Below are 21,522 nucleotides of genomic sequence, written 5' to 3' on the forward strand. Positions count from 1 at the left end.
AATTAGCAACTTTTTAATAAGTACCTGTTTTAGAGAACAATGCAAAAGGTAAAATAAAAAATAAAGCTTTTAATATAAGTAGCGATAACATGTAAAGTTCATTTTCAGATGCAGTGATTAATGCAGAAACTTCTTAATTGCAACAGTTGAATTCTTAGTTTCTTTCCACATCCATGACTTTAAGCTCTTCTGAAATCACATCTCTGGGTCTTTAGTGTTAGACTTTTGAACAAAAGCAGATGGAAAGATGCCTATCTTCCCATTGCACTGGCCTTCTAACCAGTCTTTGTTCACTGGAAGATAAAATCAACAGTCTTTGTTACTCTAGGGATATACAGGAACATTGTAACCTCCACAGGCTACAGACAGGCCCAAGATTACCATTCTGAGATTTTCTGCTGATAAACCTTTTAGCCATGCTAAAATGATAGAGGAATGTGGAGAAAAGGGACAGAGGAGAAATGAAGTAGAGAGCAAAGCTGTAAGGTAAGAAAGAACACACTGCCAAACAAAGGTAGGAAAAATAAATCAAAATAAAGACCATGGGGCTTAGAAACTATCTGGGATAGAAGACAGTGGAAACAGTGAGGGCAGGGGGCAGGGAAATGGTCTGAGACCTTGAGCTCTTCCTAAAGTGTTTTCACCTGCTGTTCCATGTTCATATTAAAAAAAACCAAAACAAACACAAACAAACAAAACCCCAAAAAACCCTAACCAAAACCCAAAAGCCTCTGCTACCCTGAGTTGAGTAAAGCTTAGGAGCTCTGAAAACTCTTCCAGTGGGGAACCAAATGAGGTGAGAACCAACTTTTAAATGGAAAATCTTTAGCTCAGCAGTGAAGGGTAGAGTATGATGGGGGGAGGGTGGTCCATCAGTGTTGTATGGTGGAAAAACTCAACCATACAGTGATACAGGGGGTCTGTGATGGCTTGTGTACTGCTGCCAAAGCCTGCAGCTGGCACAAATTAGTGATAGAGCTATATATAGCAAAGTATCAGCATTTTTTTGCCTTTAAAACTATTTCTGATGTCTTTATTTCACTCAGAGGCTCAACTGAAGCAGGAAACAGATGCCCTGTACAGGGTCTGTATATAATTCTTCACCTGATACGGGCTCACCAGCAGCTTTTTCAGAAGCATGGTAACTTTGTCCTCTCTTGTGTGTGTTCTGTACAGGCTTGAAAGGATCCAACTCAAAAGATCTTGCTGAAATTTAGTCTGTATTTAAGCCTTAATTCTCCTAGAAGCACTAAAGACTAATCTTGAAGAGGATTGAGGCTAATGGAAGATTGTACCCTTAAAAAGAAAACCAGCCAGAAAAAGGTACCAGGTGAGAGGAATGGGAGTAAGAGCATTCTCCCATGGTGGGGGCAGCAGTCAAAATGAGGCATCTCCTTCAAAAAATAAACTGCAGTTGGGAAGCTTAAACACAGCTCAAGTGAAACTCTTCCCATCTTGAAAGTGTTTGGGGCAGGGGGTGGCAGAAAGAGGGGCATGATGAAAATCGCAGAAGCATGTATAACACTAAGGCTTGGGTAGGAAGCCCACGGTAGGGCTGGAGGAGCTCTGCTGCCGCTCCAGCACAGGGCAGCTGCGATTGAAGAAGGCACTTGCAGAAAGCAATCCTGCAGGCTCTAGGTCCTGCTCGTCTTGTGGCTCTAGAGAGTTGGTGGACAAGCCAAAAACAGAGGCTAGAAATGCCTCAGTAGGTTAGATTCACTGTTTTTTCCTTTGTCCTTCATGGGGATGGAGCGAATTTGCTCCATGAATCTGGGAACTGGCAGCTCGGTGACACCTCTTGGTGGAGCAAAGGAAAGCAACCCTTGTGTGTGTCCCTTAGGTTGTCATTTCCCCCAGCTTCCACCTGCTACCTCATGCAATCTCTGGGAGCTGCTTTTCTAACCTGTCTTGTAAGGTGTTTGAGAAAGCTTGCATTGAATGCAGAGTGCCCTGCAGCAGAAATCTGAGCGGCCCCTTTTCTGTTGAAAGGACAAACTGTAGCTTGCAGGAAAAGTTTGCTATCAGCGGAGGCTGCCCGAGCTAGGTTGTTGCTCTGCAGGTCCCCAGAATGAAACAGTTTGTTTTGGAGGACAGGAGGATTCAGGAAAAGAGATTGAAGTCCCTAGTGAAGCTTGTAGGCTCCACTGAAGAACTGCATCCAGTGTCTGACCAAATACCTGAGAGGTTTTGGGCTGACTGGCAGGTGCGGGGAACCCACAACTTCACTGAACCAAGCAGCAGCTGCTGCAGGCACTTGGCATTTCAAGTTCAGACCTGTGCTCTCATCAGAGCTGGGAGGTCCCTCCCCTCCCCTGTTGCGGAAGGAGCACAGTTACCTTGAGATAAAACAAGTATCACGTCTCCTGCTTGAAACTCCAGGTCTTCAGGTTGGGTGGCTTCATAATCATACTGTGCTACAACTTGGGTTGGTCCCATTTCCTCTGCTGTTGCCTCCTGCGGTGGCAGTTCCTCGGGATTGCTGTCTGGTAAAAACCCCTCTCCCTAGGGCAGGGAATAAATTGGTAAGGACACCTTTTGGCTTCTTTATCTTTGTTGCAGGGTAAGAGAGAGAAGGTCTGCTTCTCCTTTTCGCCTGCTCTTTGCTCCTCTGCCTTTCAAGAGGTTGCTGCGTTGCTTTGAAGCCTGCACTCACAGCAAGGAAAGCAAAGGCAACATCTGCTGAGGTTCCTTGCTAGGAGTGGGCAGAAGAGGTGGCTCCTACCACCAGCTGTCACTGACCTCCATCATGTCACACCAGACTGTCAGACAGTTGTCCTTGCTCTGGCTCCAAGCTGCCTCCAGGTTCTCTGCGCTCAGAGTCACCAGCACTTGGCTCTCCGCAGGCTTGTACCTGGGTGCGCAGAGGGCGCAGGGTAAGGGCTGGACCCCTGAAAACATGGGCCCTAGCACCCTGCAGCACCTCACCTCAGCTGCATGTACTTGGGCTGGAGCTCTAGTTTCTTGCAAACCAGGTCCAGGAGCTCCGTGTAGGAGAGGCCTGGCTCGACTTGCAGGGCAATCGTGTATTTGTAATGCACCTTGAGGATGCGGGGGCTGGAGACGGCTGCTTCGGCTTCCTGCAGGTGGTAAACAGGATGTTAGAGCTTGTGTGACTTGGTAAGGGCAGAGAGAGGTACTGGGACATGAAAACTGGACACCTGAGTCACATCTGAGCTGGAGGGTACTGGCTGGCTGCTGGGCAGGGAGATGTCTCTGCTAATGTGTGCAGCCTTCAGTGCTTCCCTCACGGCAGGGCAGCAGCTGTGCTACCCAAGCTGGGCTGCCAGCCCTGGTATTGTCCCGGGAGAACTCAGTGATAGACTAGGCACTTATCAACCAGCCTGTGGCCTTCAGGTGACCAAAGTTGAGGTGTGTCCACACTTCAACCCCCTAATTCTTTTTTCTGAGTTGAGATTGTTGTGCTTTCCCATCTTTATCAATGTGAGCTGATGTGCTGACCCTGCCCAGGAGTGTATGCACCTTACAGCCAAACTCTCCCCTATTTCTCCCTTCAAGTGCAGTGGGTCAACCAAGATGAGTTGTACAGTGGCTCTGCTGACAGCCCTGGGTCCACCGGGGAGTGGGCCTGGAGACCACCTCCCAAAAAGCAGTCCTAGTCACCCTGGTTGGGTCGTGGGGACCTGCTGGCCTCTAGCCCTGTTGTGATGCTTTGGAGAAGCTCCTGAATGATGAAAACCTGGAACACTTCCAGGGCTGTGGTGTTTGCTGGGCATGCCAGCACCTTTCAACGTGCAATAAATGCAGATTTGTGACACCAAGAGGACCTTAGGGGTCAGCATTTGTGAGATGTTACCTTTGCTTCATCTCTCAGCTGCGTCACAGTAACAGGAATGTAAGCTGTGGAGGAAGAAAGAGGTGGCTCAGTGAGTGGGACAGGGTAGGCATTGCTGCTCTGTGCCTAAATACACATTCAGCCCTCCTGCAGCCCTTCTCCCCAACACCCATTGTGATCTGCAGCAACACCAGCTGAGCCTGGGGCCAGTGGTGGGCCCCTGAAGGGATGCAGCATCAGCTGCAATGGGCTTCATCTGTAAGATTTTAGATATAACCACTGAGCAGAGGTGCCTTCCCTCTTATAGGGATGGGAGCTTTGGGGGTGGGATGTCTTTCCTGGGTGGATTTTAAAAAAAAAACCAACAAAAAAACAAACCACAAAAAACAAACAAAATATGTGAGCTGCTGGTTTTAGTGTCTTTGCTCTTCTCATCTCCCTAGGTCCACACTTAAAACGGGAGGCAATCCCTGTTCTTCACCAGGGTGGTAAAGTTAAATTCAGACCCCCGGGATGGGTGATTTTATGCAGGTTTGTTGAAGTCTCTTCAGACGGATTTCTCCTGTGCTTTGTCAGTGTTTTGACATGACTGTGCTCATTATGGAAAGAGATAGAGCTACACTGTTATAGTCCCACTGGTAGATCAGTGATAGCTTTTGGTGCTATAAAGCTGCTCTTTGAGGTTGGTGAGTCCTTAAGCTTAACTCCTGTGAGTCCCAGCCATCTTCTCTATCAGGTTTACCACTGCCCTGCCTAGGAGGCCACTCTGCTTGGCCCACAGGCCCTGTTCTGCCATTAGTGGTCTTTCGGTCCACCTTTCCCCACCACCAAGCAGCTCAGGCCCATGTCAGAGCAGGGCACTTGGCAGCTGGTTGTCCACATACTCCTGTAGTTTTTTGGCAGGTTGGCCAGCGACAGCCAAAATAAACTGCAGCACGTTAACACCAACATGGCACAGTCTCTGCACACTGAGGCATTCTACCCCAAATGGGTTTTCCCTGCAACAGTGTGGAGCTCGCAGCTCAGACGCAGGCTCCTACCTCTGAGCACCACGTTGTGTTTTTCTAGAGAGGGCAGCTCGCGATTCTTCCCCCTGCTCTTCGTTTCATGCGCCTTCTCACACGCTGTGACCACCGCTTCCCAGCTTTAAACAGCCATTTTGAGCTTCCCAGCAGCCTGAACCAAGTGCTGGGGGTGATATGGTGGCCCTGGTGCAACCCGCCCTGCCCCAGGCCTGCAGACATGGGGTAGCCCTGGCCAGGAATCCCCTTCCCAGGGCAACCACAGCTCCTTCCAACCGAAGCCCAGCTCACAGCAGCACTAAAACTAGCACAGCTTGTAAGGGACCTTCTACTCCAGGACTTGGACAGGCTGAGTCATTTGCCCCGTTCCTACCCCCAGGCCCTCTTCCCCATCAGTCGCTGTGCCCATTAAGAGCACAGAAGGACTTGCTTTCCTTGGGAATCCACATGCTCTGTTTTGCTCCATCCCCAGCACTGCAGTAGCTGCTGTCTCTGCCTACTGCTTTAATATCTCCCCATCCCTTGCAAAGGGGTCAAGGATTGAGGGGGAGATGAGCCCCAGCCCTGGTCTCAAAGCATGAGGACACGGCACCAAGGAAACTGTCTCAAACCTGCTGCTGGGGGCTTTGCCCCTAAGGCACCCCCGTCCCCCCAGATCCCCCCCGCTGACCTGGTGGCGACCGCCGTGGCTTCTCTGGAGCAGGAGAGCTGGGTGACTCTGGGATCTCGGCTTCAAGGGGGGTTTCTCCCTGTGCCGGATGGGAAGAAGGGAGTGCAGTCAATCCCACCCTTCCTATGGGAGCTGGGGTGCTGCTGCCTCATGGAGTGCCCTCTCCAACCCGCTGTGTTCCCGAGGTCTGTTCGGGGTCTTGAAGTGGGGAGGGATGACTTCGCTACCCCTTATTTCCCCGGCATTGCCAACCCCCACCAGGGGCGCCAGCAACACAGCATCTGCCCTGATTTTGCAGGTGTCTGAGCTCATGTTAAGGTGACCATGAGCCAGAAGAACCAACGAGGGGGAGAGGGTTGCAGGTACGGTTCCTGCTGGAAGGCCCAGAACTGGTAGTGGGTAAATGGGTGGGGATCTGCCCTCCCTAGGACCCCATCTCCTCCTGGGCCTCCTCACCTGGATATGCAGCTTGTTCTGGAGCTCCACGGGCTCGAGGTAGTTGCAGGGCACGATCCCTTTCTGCGGGGGAAGGAGACGTGAGTGGGGATTGCTTGGCAAGGAGGCAACCCACCACTGAAGGACACAACAGAGCTTGTCCTTGCCCTACCCTGGATCCAGGAAAGTCCCTGAAGCCTGAAGGTTAGTTGCTGCAAGTTGGATGGATTTCACTGACCCCTGTGGCCTAAGCCAGGGTGGACATAAGGGACTTAAGTCAGAAACTCATTTAGTTGCTGATGGCAAGGCTCTGACCTGCAAGTCCTCGGCAGAACCTCACAGCATCTGCCCCCTCCCGCCAAGCACACCGCTGGTACCTTTCCGTTGAACATCACTGTTGCCCAGTTGTCCTTCTCTTTCTTCAGGACAAAGACAATGTTTCCTGGGAGGACCTGCAGCTCCTCGGCAGTCTCAGGGACAAACTCATACAGGACACGATGCGGCTGCCCTTTGAGGGCGCTGGGTGCGGGAGCAGCAGATGGGTCAGGAAGTTGTTTTTCTTTGTAGGGGGAACCCAGACTTCTGCCTCCTCGTTTCTATGATCCATACTCCATCCCCCCTGAGTTTTGGGTGCCAGCTGGATGCTCAGCTGTGATGGTGCGGGATGGGGTTGGACATGGGTGAATGGGTTAGCAGCATTATCCATCCTTCATCCAACTTACCTGAGGATTTCTGGGGTCTTGGGCCTGGGTGGAGGACCAGAGGCCTGCCAACAAGATGCCAGAAGGATAATTATCAGTAATCCGGAGGATTTGGGTTTTATAGAAATTCCTGCAGCCTTCTACCATGCCTACCATCACCCCTGCATGGTTCCTTCCTCCCCGTGCTGATGTCAGGTCAGATGATTTGAACCTAAAGGTTTTCAGGTCTCTGCCACCCTGATGCGTAAAGCCATGAGTCTTAAGTGCCATGAGGAATATCACTGCCTTTGCTCCTTCTGAGAAGCAGTTTCCAAATTATTCCAGCTGTCCTGGGTTTTCAGAGGCACAATCCTGTTTTCACTCATGATTTTGGTTTCAGCTCACAGAGGGCTGAGGTCAGGGTTTTGAGATCAGGTGGTTTAAACTAAGTTGTGTGTCCCTGTATCTTCCCATTACCGTGCTTATAAAATCTCCTGCTGCTGTCATCATGCTTTATGGTCTTGCCTGCCCAAGTAATTTGTCATCTCTGGTGGATTTTATCAACCCTCTGAAGAAACTACTTGAAATAGGTCTGACTCCTGCAGTGAGGTGACAACACTTGGCTGCATTCAGAATAGTGTATTTTATGTCACGTAATGGTGCTGTAGGCCGCAGTGGCTGCACCTCCCCGTATCCTCTCAAAGCTCCTGTAAAAACTCTCGGGTGCCTTTAGAGATGGAAAGATGCTGCTACATCATCAGGAAAATGTCACAGAAGATGCAAAGGGTTTGGGGAACTGTGAGGAAGATGGAGAACGAAAGCAGAACTGCTCTTGGTTCTCGACTCAAGCTTAGACAGTTGAACCCTAACGAATCTGGCAGGGAGGGTCTGAGACAGCTCCCTGCCAACAGCCGTGACCCCGCAGCAACAGCAGGGGCAGAGGATGTGCCCTCAGGCCACAACTTCCCCATTCAGGGAACCTCAACGACAGACAGAGGTGGGTTTGGGCTGCCCTTTCTGATGATGGAGAGAGCAGCTGAGATGCGGGGGCAGCGTCTGCCTCCTCCCTGCGGCAGTAGCAGAAAGTGCATGGTGGTGATGCTGCTGTTTGCTACCCATTGTGAGCCAGAGCCCTTGACAAGCTGCAGGATGATACCCATCCCCATGTCCTCCCAAGCTTCTGCCAAGGATGCTCTTCACCGGAGGTGCCTTACCTGTGGCTGGAGTGGAGCAAATCCTGAAAAATCATCCTTGTCCACTACGGATGCCACCACCTAGAGCCACAGACAGACAGACAGGCAGTGACTTGGTGCTTGAAGACCTCTCTTAGACCTCTGATGTCCACCTTCTTCCTTTGCTGTTGGCCAAGCCAAGCTCCTCACAATGCTTCAGGTTTAAGAGGGGCTGTGATATCAGGCTAAGCATCTTTGGCTGAGTGCTTCTGGCACCAAAACTCACCTCTCAGCTGTGGTAAATTCTCAACTTTTAGCCTCACTGTTACTGTGGTTAGAGTCATTACAACCTAAACGTTTACGTTTTAGTCACAAATGTTGAAGGGAGCCAAAGTGTCCAACTCAAGCCCTTACCTCCTGCAGGTGACTTTAAACATAATTTAAGAAGTTCATAAACATTTGTGTGCAGGTTCCCCTGACGCCCAAGGAACTGCTTGGCTCTTGGTCATCCCATTCCCCAGTGCCTGAACAGCCAGTGGTTCCCTTTCTGGAGGAGTGTTGCCTCCCAGGACCTGAGCCCAAAGGCGACATCCCAGTGACTGGATTTTGCACACTCATGGGAGAAAAGTTTGCTCTCTTGTCTGAGCTGAAAAGCCTCCTTCAAATGGAACAGGAGAGAGACTGGGAGTTGTTTGTGGCTGTTGTGTTAAATAGCTTCTTCCCTGCCCCGTCCCCCCATCCCCCCGTCCCCCCGTCCCCCCCAAAATTCCTGGCTTGGGTTGAAGCTCCAGTGGGACCTTTCTGGCTCATTGCTGACTCACTGTCCCTCATAACTTGCTAAGGAGAGAAACTGAAAATAGGTCATGCTTTGCAGAAACAGGCTTTTGGTTCCTCTGTTTCTGCAGAGTCCCTGTTCCCCAGGAGACCCCCTATGTGCCACCCCTCCTTCCACGCCTGAGAGGATCCCTGAGGCACGGACTAGCTCCGTATATTGGGCTGCCCACCAGGCAGCAGAGAGCAGCTCAGAGAGGGGGTGAGACCACGGCCAGCAGCTCTCCTCAGCCCAAAGGCTTGGCCTGAATAAGTAAGTTAATTCTTCCTTACCATAGCCTTTCCCAGGTAGTCCTTCTTCTCCAGCTGAGCCACTTGCTTTTCATTTGGTCTAAACAGCTTCCCTGCAGGAATGGCCACCAGTTCACAGAGCTTCTGCTTCTGTAGCACAGAGAAGCCACGGCACTCTTCAGAGGTGAGGGGAGGGACTGCTTAATGTCCCCTTCCTTCTACCTCTGGGGTTAAGGTCTCACTCCACAAAGTCACAACACCACCGTGACAGCCCAACCCCAGTCCTGACATGGTCTTTCCATCCCTGCCTCCCCAGTGACCCCAAGCTCTTCCCGCCAAGTCGTGTCTCACTACGACACTCACATTTTGCTCAGCCTGCTGCGCTTTTCTCCTGCTCTGCTAAAGCCATAGCTAAAAGTTGGTTTCTCTGTCACTGGGTTCCCTCCTCCCTGCTGTGAGCAAACACGGCGGCTGTAAGTCCTGCTCCTCCTTACCAGGATGGCTTGCATCGCCCTGTCGATCTTGTTGTGCTGGGACTCACTCTTCAGGCTCATGGCCAGTGTCAGGTGCTCTTCAGCTTTCTTCCAGTCCTCCAGCGTGGCGTACACCAGCGCAATGTTGTAGAGTATCTGCCGGAGGGGTGGGAGCAAGGAAATGAGATCTTAGAGCAGCCGGACTGTTGCCAGGAGGTCAGGAAAGGAGAGGACAACATGGCAGTGGCAATGTACCAGCTCACTTGGTTCTTTGAGAAGCACAAAGAGATGTTGGCTGTTTTCTCCTTAGATTTCTTGAGCTGGTGAATAGACCTTTGGGATCAAAACTGCTGGTCAGGTCTTTCTCACCTCACAAGCAAAGAGCCTGTACCGCAACCCCAGGATCTTGTAGTCGATGAGCTGGTTGCCTCGCAGCTGGGCCAGCGCCTCTTTGAAATCCTCAATGGCCTTTTCATGGCTGTGGAGCAGAGGACAAGGGTGTCACCACCTCGTGGTGGCAATCTGCCTGCCTCTAATTCTTTACTTAAACATGTGTGAGTTTAGTTGGGTCTCTCCTATTTCCTTGTAGTGTTTTCAAACCCCCCAGGGGGAGAGGTGCTCCAAGGCTAGTGTTAATCCCAGGACTGCACCGCTGATGAACAGGAACCTGTTTTACCTCGAGGGGTTGCAGTTTGGCCCCTGGGGTATCAACCTGCCTGGGGCCATCCTCAGCCAAAGGCTGGCATCTCCGCAAGCGGCAAAAATGACACTTTAAACCCTTCCACTCACTTCTGCCTCCGGTAAAACACCGTCCCCCGCTGGAAATAAGCCACTGCTAGGTGCTTGTCACAGCTGATGCTCCGGGTGAATGCCTGCTTGGAGGTAGGAGTGAGGCAAAAAGAGGGTAAAAAGAGAAGACCTTTAAAAAACTGAGGGTGTAGAGCAGTTGTAGCTGTCCTGCTTTAGCCAAGCAGGTCTTTGTGGGCTGTATCTCCTTGCAGTGCTGGGCACTGGGTGGTGGAGCCTGTACCGGGCTCCTAATTTTTTTGGAGCTGGAAGCAGCTGCCACAGCTCGCTCGGCAGCTTAGTGCCTCTGCAGTCACCTCTGGGAGAGAGGGAGGGTGAGCAGCAAACCATGCACCTCTTCTGCTGCTCCACCTCTGATTTGCCGGGAAAACAGCTTCAGCAGGCAGAGCCCAGGGCTGTCACGCTTCATCCCAGCTTTAAAAGGCCCCGAAACCCTTCCCTGAGTCAGATCGTGGCCCTTAATTCCTCCCTTTCCCACCGTGTCCCTCTGTCTGGCAGGTCTGGGTGCAAACTTGCCAGCGCAAGCAGGAGTAGCGACCGTAAGGGCTGCACCTTACCTGCTCCGCCTCGGCCAGCTTCCCCAGGACAAGGTGGATGCAGCCGATGTTAAAGCAGATTTTGGCAGGGGGGTTCTGGACGGCCGTGAAGGCGTCCAGGGCTGCCTTCCACTCCTTCCCATCCGCCGCGCACACCCCTTCTTGCCACAGCCGGATCGTCTCCACCAGGGACATGGCGCAGTGGGAGCGAGATGTGGGGTCCCTGGCCGTGTCCTGGGTTCGCTCCTCTCCTCGTCCTTCCTTGCAGAGCTGCTCGGCCTCCCTCCAGCTCCTTTCTGCCTGTACTTCTGCCTTCCCCGCTGCCCGTGTCGCAAACCCGGCAGGAAGTGGCCTCACTCACATCAGTGAAACACGGCCCCGGGATGGGGAAGTGAGGCAGAGGCTGTCTGCTGCAGCGGGTTTCCACGCTGCGCTGACACCGGTTGCACACCAGGTCTTCTCTGGCAGCTGCTTCTCACCTCTTTGGGTTCTGCTTCTCTGAGTTTTTCTCGAAAAGCTATGGATTTTGTTGGCCGGGTGATTGATCAGGTCAAATTCAGGGTTGCAAAGCCACAGAACAAGAGCTGAGCCCCTTGTGCCCTCCAAAGCGTGGTCTTCAATGAAGGTAGCTGCTAAATGCTTCCTGCAGGCACCGGGGAAGGCGAAGTACGGCCCAAGGCACAGCCTGGGAAACCCTCTGTCCTGCCCGTCCCCTGCTGCGCTGCCCCAGTGAGAAGCTCCACTGCTGGGGGTGTGCAGAGCTGCCCAAGGATGGGGTTTTGGGGGGCAGCGGCTGTGTCATGCTGAACTCCAGCAACGCTGGTAACTGATGCTCAGCCCAACATCATTTCTGTTGGGGTGTTTTATAGCCAGCAGAGCATAACCGGGGTCTGGAACGCTGCTGGGCGGACAGGGGGACACTGGGCACGTGGCAGCCACAGAGGCGGTGACGGCACAGGGGTCTGACCTGCTGACTCAGAAGGTTTGGAGCTGGGTGCTCCACACGTGGTTTCTAAGTAGTTTTGGAAGTACTTTGCCTCTGCCTCATCCACCAGTGATGCGATGTGTGTTTTGTAAGGGCTTAAAATCTGTCAGCAAGACTTGGCCCTCGTGTGTTTACTCACACTTCCGTGGCAGATTACATAATGCCCACAACAGGAGGGAGGCTGCGGAGGAGGCTTTTGTTTGACTTCTGCTCGAGAAGAAACCCAAGCCGCTGAAAAGCAAGGACTTGATTTTCAGCCAAAAGTAGGACTGAGCACATCCCTGAACCTATGGGCCTCTTTGGTTCTCAAGTGTGCCCTTGGCATCCCCTTGCACCCAGCCAGCTCCGGAGGGCTTCCTACGGGAGTGTGGGGGAGACCCTCTGACCTCCAGAAAAGCAGAGGGAAATGCAACCAGCCAGAGCAATGCTGGAGGAGGGGAGTAGCAATAACAACATGGCAAGCATGAAAACACACCTCTGATAGGCTTTTTCTCATTCCTTTGAGGAACGGAAAACCCTGTCGTGTTGGAAATGGTTCACCTCGTGGTAGAGATAATTTTCTGCTCATTTACTTATCTGCATCGGCACAATGGTAGGGTGAGGTTGATCCCAAACTGGTAGAAGGGGAGCTGGAGGAGGATGTGAGATCGTTCCTGTGACGAGTGCTGCATTTTTTTTTTTCGTGTGTTTCACAGAAAGATGGGCTCTGACAGGTGCAAGCACAGCAAATGCTCAGAGCAGCTACCCTTCTGCTTGGCTATTTTTAAGGTAATATTCAAGGAATTTCAAAGGTGCGAGGAACACACCCCTCCTAGTAAGAGTGAGTCTCTTGTTCCCCTTTCTCTTACCAAGACGATTTAGTAGACAAACCTGTTTCTTCTACGATAACATCCAAGAGGAAGTGAGTAACAGAGATGGTGGCACCTCCTGTGGGAGATTCTTGGAATCCGGCACAAATGCAGATCACCAAGAGACAGGTAAGAAAGAAGTAGAAATGCCCCACATCCAGCTAAGGTGCAGGAGTAATTTTTAAGTTTGTTCAGCAGCAGTATGCAAGAGTTTGTTGTTATTGCTGGGGAGAAGAGACCCCCCCCAAAAGACTGATCTGGTCACTAGAAAACATTACACATGAGGAAAGACCGAGAGGCTTGATCTTGTTTGGGAGGAGGAGATCTATAACCCAGGAGAAGCAGAGGAGACTGAACGTGTCCAGCTCCTGCCCTGGAGGGCAGGTCTGAGTGCTCCCCCGGCACAGGACCCAAGTTTTCATCTCACACCCTCAACAGTGGGGGGGAGCGAGGCCAGAGCCCATGGTGCCTCTTTAGCCAAACGATGGATGACTCGGAGCCCAGGGCTTGGCAGGGCTGCTGCTCTGAGCAGCAGGAGGGCAGCAGTTTCTCTTGGATGTTACAAAAGCAGGATGTGACCAATAAGGGGCCGTTGCCACACGCTCAGGCCAAAGCTGGAGGCGGCAGTGGGAGGTTTGCCAGCAGGCCTCGGAAGCGCTGGGCCTGCCTAGCAGAGCTCTGCAAACGCCGTCCCCCTTCGAGCGGGTCTGATCTGCATGTGGAGTGCTTGTCCTTGAAGGCTTCCTTCTCGTAGTAGGAAGGAGAAATGTGTTTTGCAAAATTGAATTGTTCAGGGATTTTTTTCTTCTTCCCTGCCCATCTTCTTCTGTTTTGCCCTTAGAAGCCTGCTGGGCCATATGACTCAAAGGACTGACAGAAGACCAGGAGATGCCTTCCTGCAAATCTTGTGCTACCACCCCCGCATCGGCGCACATCTTTTAGCACATCCCTGAACGCAAATACGGAAGATGTATACATTTCATCAGCGTTTCCAAATACATCATAGCCCAGACCACGGGCAAGCTGGAGAACCTCAGAGAACCTCTTCTTGTTGCCTTTGTTTATCTAATGCCACCTAGATGCAGCTGACCTGCTTTGACATCAATTGTTTTGGAACAAATTTTTCACTTACATGGGATTGCAGCTTTTTAATTTTTTTTTTTTTTAACGAGGATTGATTGGTGTCTTAACCAAATTTGGATGAATGGAAGGAAACAGAGAAGCCAAACACAGTTCCTGGGAAACCTGGAAGGACAGAGCCATCACTACAGGGGCCCAGGAGGCCAAGCAGTATGTATGTATGTATGTTTGTATGGTTGAAACCTGGGTGTTTTCTGTGGTCTTTGCGGCAAGACTGGGTCTTCCACTTTGCACGGCCATTGTGCCTACGTTCTTCTGAAGCAGCTAAGCAAGAAAAGGCACCCCAGGAAGGAAGCGGGGGGCACCGAATGGTTGAGGGTAACCACACCAGTCCCTGTCTGCATCGAGGCCCTGAAGCCGTGGGATGCTGCACCCCTCACAGGCACCCCGGGGGAGCGGGTGGTGGGGCAAGACAGGCCAGATGAGGGGGCTCCACTGCCCCACTCAGAGGCCGGGTTGCCTGCACCTGCCTGCGGCCACCCCACGGTGGATGCAGCTGCACACGTCTGGGGAAACCAAGGGAGGAGGAGGTGGGATAGAGGGGAAAAAGGCTTTTACTGGAGCTGTCTTCTTGCTGATTGCGGAGCGCACGGGTGCATCGGGAACACTCCGGGCTGGGCTGTATGGAGGCGCTTTCCCCCCGCCGTGACTTGGGTGAGGAAGAGGAGCTGCCCTTCCGGGCTCAACACCAGGCTCCTGCCTGCACCAGCCCGCCAGAAGTTCAAGCTGAGTGCCTGTGCCATTAGTGATGACGTAGGCACGCACCATCATCCCTCCCACGGGACAAGCCCAGGACTCTATCTGTGCTTAAATTATTCAAAGCAACGATTAAATGTTTAATCTCTTGGAGCCTTGGCTGCAGAGAGAAAAACAAACGCCCAAGCCTGAAATCGGGAGCATTGCTCCACACAGCCACCCTGCTAAGCCGTTACCCTTCTTTTGTTCTTGAGAAGCATCTGCCATTAATGGTTGAGTGGATCTTGCTCTCTGGCTACAATTTCAGTGTAGGCAGAGTCTTTACTCATCCTGATTTGTAACATTTTTTGTCAAGTATCTCACTAAAATAATTTCAGATTGTTTAGTCGGATGAAGCTGCGTGTGTATCACCATTACATACAAGTACAATAACCTCTAGAAAGGAAGCCTAGCAAGAAAAATAGCAGAGGGGAGAAGTTTTAGAGCTTTACCATTTTCCATCCTGGAAGAGCAGCCTGCTAAAACTTCAAGGCATTTCAGACACCAAGGAAATAGTGATGATTTATTGTCTGGTCTTTATTATTATTACAAAAAAAGCAGATATCAAAAACCAGCAAAGATTTCACAAGTTCCCCCACAGTTTTACACAACTCAACTGCAGTAAAACGGTGAATGTAAAACACACATAAACCTTCAACGTGATCTGGGGTCTGGGACACCCTGGGCTTTCCTAACTCTTTTTAAAGTACTGCTCTTTATTTTGGAAGCCGACATGCCCACTAGCTAACACGCTGTGGCACGATGCAACAGGAATGTGAACCATCTGGTATCCTTTAAGGCCCTACACGTCTAGAAAACAAAGTGTGGGAGCTCTGCAAGGATGGCGTGGGTACTAGTTTCTCAGATTACCCCAGGCAGTCACTTTGTTGTGCTTGACAAAAACAAATCACTTTTACGTTGCTGAAAGGCAATTTGCTGTGTGAAAGCTGCTGTTTCTTCTTCTCTTCAGGACCTCTGCTCCCCAAAATAAAGAGTTCACTGGGCTGGGCTCCAGCACAAATAAACCATCAACCTTTTAAACTGTACCAACCAAACCGCAAGGTGGGTAACTTCGTCCCGTTGTGACTCTCTCACCGCAAACCCAGCATCTGACTGATCACAAGGAACCCGAACAGGCTAAAGAAAATACTCAGCTCTCTGGAATGGTAATTGGGGTCAGAGGGGATCCTTTGCTTCCTGTCCTGTTCATGGCTGTTGGTTCAGAGGTTGGCCAAAGGAAACATGGTCCAGTTCCCTACAGTAATAGCTGCCCCGCTTCTCAAGTATAGTTCTTACATCAAAACATTGCGTGGCTAGTGAAACGAATTAAGACATTACCCTGCGTCCCTCAGCATTTGCTCAGAAGGTCAGGTCCAAATCTGCCACAATTATACACAAATGCAAATCATCCTAAACATGAAGTTGTGTATGTCACTATCCATGTCACTGAAATGTTTGCGAGTACCAAATGCTCCTGTTAGAAATAAAATTGCACCTTCATAATTTTCCAGAATTTAACAAAAAAAAGAGATCACGATATGCATTATTTGTCAGCTAGGAAAGAAGCAGCGAGAAGGCAAGCTGAGAGACAGGCACTGCCCACAGGGCAGCAATGGCATTTGGTTGGTTAGTTTTCGTACCAGCATTTCCCACGCTGTGGATGGCAGACAACCACTCGCTGCTGGATTTAAACCGTTTTCCTGGCAGTCAAAACGCGGACAATGGACCCTACTCCTCCAGCAGCCAGGGCCTGAGAAGAGAAACACGGCAATTACCAGCAGGTCAAGGTAGCTGCGGGCTGAACTCAGTGCTGATCAGAAAGGCTTCCTGACTGGATTTCAAATGAGCTCTCCCTGCTCTCTACACTAAAAATGAAATGCTCACACTTGGTGTGCCAGGAAAGGATGATGGCATTTGCTCTGAAGACAGTTATTTAACAGGCTTTTATTGCCCTGCATAACCAAGTTGCAAAGTTTGCTCCCCTCTAGGAAGGAAATTCTACTTTCATCCACTTGAATCACCGGATTGAAACATTTTGTTTGCCTCAGTCTAACGTAAACCCAAATTTTAACTGCAGAGTCTTCACCCAAGGCATCAGAAGCAGCAGGCACATGAGCTCGCAGGACCGTACCCTCGCCACAGCGGGAAATACGGCATTTCAGTTTCACCAGGCAGAAAGGTGGGTCCTACCAGGGTCGGTGAGCGTGCCTGGCACCCCAGAACCTGCCCCCACGGCTATCCCAGGCAAGAGCACGCCCGGCAAACGCACCTTCTCGTGCCACTGCAGCAGCACAGCGCTGCTGTTGTCGGAGGGGCTCTCAAAGCCTTTGTAGATGTACTTCATTAGCAGGTCGACACCGTTCTTGTCCAGCGACTGCACCGCCTTCTCAATATCATTGGCTTTGAAAGAGATGAGGACCTTCAGGACAATACTTTCTGCACGATCCTGTCAACAAACCAAGAACGCAGAGATACATTCACTCTTGTATAAAGTGCCTTCAAGTATTACCCATCTCTCCAACAAACAAAACAAAACAAAAGATTTTTTTAAACATTCCAAAAATCTGTTTCAGTAGGGTAGTTTGCACACAAAGCTTGTGATAAAATGTGTAACAGATACATCCTCCCAGTGACAAATGGCATTAAAAAGTTTAACGTACTTGTCCTGCTCTGGGTTTTCTGCCTGCTTGTGTTTGCAATTCTCCAGCTATTAAATGAGGTTATGGCTAAATAATAAACTTACCTATAGAAACTTGTCCTAGTTCAACGGTCAGGGAACCTTCTTACTTGCTCTTTGGTGGGCTTGGTGGCGGGAACCTGTTCCGTGACCATTTAGCGGTATTTCTCTGTGTATCGTTTGTCTTGTTCACTATTATTGCTGTTTATTGTTGTTATCATTGCTACTGTTGTTGTTCAGATTGTTTATCACTCTGTGGTATTAAATTTCTTCTTATTTTAGCCCGAGTTTGTGCCTAACTTCCAGCCCGACCGGCTGCGGGTGGGGGAGGGGCAACGTCAAAGTGCTCTCCGGTCCTGGCAGAGCTTAAACTACAAAACTCAAGGGCTGGCAATTCCAGAAGAATTGTAAGAATAAAGTACTTGTCACCAGAGCCCTTTCCATGCTTTTGTACTGCTTAATGAAATACAACCACTATATTCTGTGGAAATGCCATTAGCCAGCCTGGAAGAGGTGACTGCTGGAAGACATATATTTTCAATACAGTCAACTTCTGTCCCAGGCACCAAGAATGCAAACTGGCAGCATTAATATTTTGCATTAATAACCATCTGCAAGTTGATCTGGGTGTCATTTCAGGCCCAGGAATGCGTGTGGCACGATTACAGCGGCAGATTAGCCATGTAATCAGCAAAAAGCAGCTCTTCCTGTTCATCCACCACTAAGTGAGGAAGGAAGAAAGAAAATGGTCTTGGGTTTGTTGGACTTTTGAGTAATTCCACTGTACAAATACTTCAAGCAGCTTCCTTCTTCAGAAATCACAGGTGTTAGTTTTCTTGTTTAATTTAATACCCCATAACTGCTTGGCTGAGCGAGACCTCATGTGAAGAACTATAAGTAAAACCATAAAATTTCCATGAGATGAACTAAAACCAAAGCGAAACATTAAAATTCAGTCACCTCTTCCAATTCCGCTGCCTTCCAAGCGTATTCTTAAATACATCAATATGGATCTAATGGAAACAAGCCATTAAGGTGAGGACAAAGCTGTTCAGCCTTTTATACAGCACTATCTCTAACAAACAGCTGGATCTCAAAACCGTGGGAAAACCCTCAGGAAGGGGCTGGGGCTAGGTGAAAAAATCTGCCTGCTGAGCAGCACAGAAACATGCCCATGGGACTCTCCTTCAGCAGGGAGAGCAGACCTCCACCACCTGGGAAGTTCTACATCTCACCTGCCTGCTCCCCTCGCCGCTGCAGTCATGAGCCATTCAAGGTTTATTCTGGGGAGATTCAGAAACACACACATGCAGCAGGCTCCTACATTCTGTCACAGGGGGAGGGCTTGTGATTTCTGAGGCTTTAACGGCTTAATTTTGATTGGATGCGATAACCATCAGTTCTTCCTTTTTTGTAGATTCACAGCCTGGCTGTGCTAGCAGTTTCCTTAGTCAGCAGTGACTACTGGCAGCTGCGGTTCCCTGATCGTTCAACACCGACTACATCTGCATGCTGCCAGGTCTGGATCAGACACAGGCACCCAGTGACACGTGGAGTTAGCCAGGGCACTCAACATACGACCTACGCAGGTCGGAGAACACGCAAAACCCGATCTAGCACCAAGTGAAAGCTACGCAGAGGACACCCCAGCTGCGGTATTCTGTACAAGATTAAAACACTGGGGGTGACGGATGTTTTGCCACTGACGAATACTCTAAAACCAGTCTCCTTGGCTTCCTCAAAGTACACCTGGCAGGGTCGGTGGGGTAAGAGTTACAGAAACAGGAAAGGATTTTTAAGGAGTAACCGATGAGTAAGTTTGTTACTATTTCACCTTCACTGCCTGGTTCTTTGTGTTGATTGGTGGGTTCTTCAGAGCCGCCTGCAGCGCGGCCATCATGTTCCCTGTGCCAGACGGTTAAGAACCACACACCAAGTATTTGGCAATCAACAGAACCAGCTCCAGGACTGCGAGAGCTGTGGCTGGCTTGTGTATGACCGAAAATACTTAAGGTTCAGTGGATGCAGTGGTTCCCTCAACAGACAGCACAGCTTACAGTGTAAGGGAGCGATTATTAGGCCATTTGAGGAAGGAGCACTAGAAAGAAGCTGTACAGTTCCAGTACTGGAGAATACTTCTTAGGGCCTTCGTGGAATGAGGCTCCGAGTAAAAGAAATTATTCTCCATCGCTTCTGCAATTTGTAGCCCTCGAGAACGGGCCTCGCCCACCTCCGACAGCCGCCGCGGCCCCAACCGTACAGCGGCCGGGGGGAAGAGCTCCTCCAGTCGCCAGACAGCCAGGAAGGCGGCGGTGGGAGCGGGAAGAGGGCGCTCTCCTTTCCGCCATCCCTCCCGCCCCCCGCACCTCACCGTAAGACACCGCCCAGACACCGCGGCCCCGGGACACCGCCGCCTCTGCCGAGAGGAGGAGGAGGAAGAGGAAGAAGCGGGGCCTCCCTCCTCCTGCCAGCCTTGGGCCCCTTCCTCCCGGCCGCCCCGCAGCCCCTGCCCGCCCTCCGGTCGGCTCAGGGCCGGGTCGCCCCTCGGCGGGAGCGCCGGGCACGGATGTTCCCGCAAAAGGCAGCGCCGGCGGCCGCCGCTCCCCGCAGCCCTCCCCGCCGCGCCCGCTCCTGCCGGGACTACTTCCCGCCCGGCGGCGGAAGGATATTGCCGCAGCCACGAGTCCACCTCGCCCTCATCGGGCCCCGCTTGCCCGTCGCCTCCTTCCTCCTCATCCACGAACTTGTTCTCGTCGTACTCGTCCACATCCACCCGGCGGAACCGCGCCGAGGACACCGCGTGCTTCGCCATGGCCGCCGCGCCGCGCCGCGCCGCGCCGCGCCCCGCCCCGCCCCGCGCAGGCGCCGCCGGGGCGCGAGCGCTATGCACGCGCCCTCCGCCGGGGCGCGAGCTCTGCGCAGGCGCCGGCCGTTGGGCGCGAGCGCTATGCACGCGCCCTCCGCCGGGGCGCGAGCTCTGCGCAGGCGCCGGCCGTTGGGCGCGAGGGGGTGGAGCCACGCGGGAAGCGAGCTGCCATTGGTCGGCTGCGTGCCAGGGCGTCCGGTTGCTGTGGTTACCGCGTCATTCGCGGACGGGCGCCGCGGGACGCGGAGTGGCCATCGACTTCGGGCTCCGGGCAAGCGCGCTCCTGCCGAGCCCCGACAGCGAGCTGGTCCTGCGGACACAGCGACAGGGCGCGATGCCGTGCGGGTTCAGCCTAGGGAGCGTTCTCAGACGGCTCTGGCCGAAGCGAGAGCCCGCCGCCCCCTCCAACGGGCCTGTGGGGGCGACACGGAGCGCGGGTGGCGCCAGGTAGTGCCCACGCGGCGTGCTCCGGCACTGGGGAACAGGCTTTGGTGCTGAGCTTGGAAGTCCAAGCTCAAACGCCGCCTACTTACCACAAGAGTTCAAAAAGAGCAGCGGCTCTACAAAATCTAGCGAAAGAAAAGTAATCGCCCCGATGCTACAGCACAGGCGCCTGCTTGTGGCCGTGCTAGCTAGTACTTAATCGGAAAGTGCAGAGGGATTCCGTCTCATGCAAGAAAGCTGTCCTAAAAAAGCGCCTAGGCGTTGTAAAAGTAAGGGATCGGGTGGGTTTTAGCGCAGTGCTGCCTCTCTAACGTCGTCTGAGGCTCAGAAGAACCTCTGCGTTTCCAAGGGGGATCACCTCTGCTGAAGTCAAGGGTGGTTAAGGTCACACGGGGAAGCAACCTCTTTTTTTCTACTCGGATATGCGTAACTAAGTAAGAGATGCCACAAAAAGAGTCAAAAAGGAGCAGCAGCACTGCCTCACAAAATTAGACAGTGTGTGTGTTTGGCAATGGCTGTTACCTAGGAAGGAACCCCGGTTTCCCCAGGCAACAGCATGATCTTGACTTCAGCTGCTCCCTTCTTCAAGACCTTTAGTGTCATCACAAATGTACTCAATCACACAGTGAAAACACTGCTCTAAATGACAGAAACTTTGTTTTTCTTTTTCAAGTTACACTTGGACTGTGTAGATCTGTTATCTCTATTATCCTATCAGATACTTGCTATCAATTACAAAATGACACAGCTTTGTGAGCTTCCTCTTAACGGAAGGGAGGAACCCAAGGGGGGGGGGGGGGCGTAAAGTACATGCACACACATAAATAAGTGTATATAAACCCCTCTACTATTAAGGAAACAGCCGGTGGGAAAACTTTATCGATAGATCAGCCTTACCTACAGAACCACCTTCTTGACAGAGGAGGAATTTAGGATATGTCATGTGTTCCCCCAAAGTTGCCTCAGCTGGGAAGCTACAAGTCTGGCTGTGGCGGTAGCTTGTGGACTGTTCACATGTTTCTGGTAGCAATTGGCTTAAGGGCAACAAACAAATTACTCCCAGGAGGTAATCAGAAGATACCAAGGTTTTGGTTTTAGTGCGATAGAATTATGTTTGAAAGGAACAGGGATAAAATAAAAGTATACTATCTTCAGAATCAGCTATTCGAGACCACCA

The 21,522-nt window shown here is 51.5% G+C and overlaps 2 protein-coding genes across 5 annotated transcripts; both read right to left on the minus strand.

Moving 5' to 3' along the window:
- On the minus strand, window positions 1-10,999 carry NCF2 (neutrophil cytosolic factor 2). 3 transcript variants are annotated; one of them, XM_074908297.1, is made up of 15 exons: window positions 10,672-10,999; window positions 10,097-10,179; window positions 9,677-9,785; window positions 9,329-9,463; window positions 8,877-8,984; window positions 7,815-7,874; window positions 6,643-6,686; window positions 6,298-6,439; window positions 5,942-6,004; window positions 5,486-5,564; window positions 3,815-3,858; window positions 2,926-3,077; window positions 2,740-2,851; window positions 2,337-2,502; window positions 1-293 (listed from the first exon to the last, which is right to left on the minus strand). In XM_074908297.1, exons 1-15 carry the CDS (start codon window positions 10,843-10,845, stop codon window positions 196-198), a joined length of 1,569 nt encoding a protein of 522 aa, XP_074764398.1. In that variant the 5' UTR covers window positions 10,846-10,999; the 3' UTR covers window positions 1-195. The 3 variants fall into 3 exon arrangements, with proteins under 3 accessions (XP_074764398.1, XP_074764400.1, XP_074764399.1); XM_074908299.1 differs by lacking the exon at window positions 10,097-10,179; XM_074908298.1 differs by lacking the exon at window positions 3,815-3,858 and having other exon boundaries at window positions 5,457-5,560; window positions 5,905-6,004.
- Window positions 11,000-14,877: 3,878 nt separating this feature from the next.
- Window positions 14,878-19,863, minus strand: LOC141960854 (actin-related protein 2/3 complex subunit 5). 2 transcript variants are annotated; one of them, XM_074907037.1, is made up of 4 exons: window positions 19,705-19,863; window positions 18,870-18,942; window positions 16,628-16,804; window positions 14,878-16,108 (listed from the first exon to the last, which is right to left on the minus strand). In XM_074907037.1, exons 1-4 carry the CDS (start codon window positions 19,845-19,847, stop codon window positions 16,046-16,048), a joined length of 456 nt encoding a protein of 151 aa, XP_074763138.1. In that variant the 5' UTR covers window positions 19,848-19,863; the 3' UTR covers window positions 14,878-16,045. The 2 variants fall into 2 exon arrangements, with proteins under 2 accessions (XP_074763138.1, XP_074763137.1); XM_074907036.1 differs by having other exon boundaries at window positions 18,870-18,952; window positions 19,703-19,863.
- Window positions 19,864-21,522: the final 1,659 nt, after the last annotated feature.

The sequence above is a fragment of the Athene noctua genome, chromosome 5, assembly GCF_965140245.1.
Source record: "Athene noctua chromosome 5, bAthNoc1.hap1.1, whole genome shotgun sequence".
In the NCBI taxonomy this organism is placed as follows: domain Eukaryota; kingdom Metazoa; phylum Chordata; class Aves; order Strigiformes; family Strigidae; genus Athene; species Athene noctua.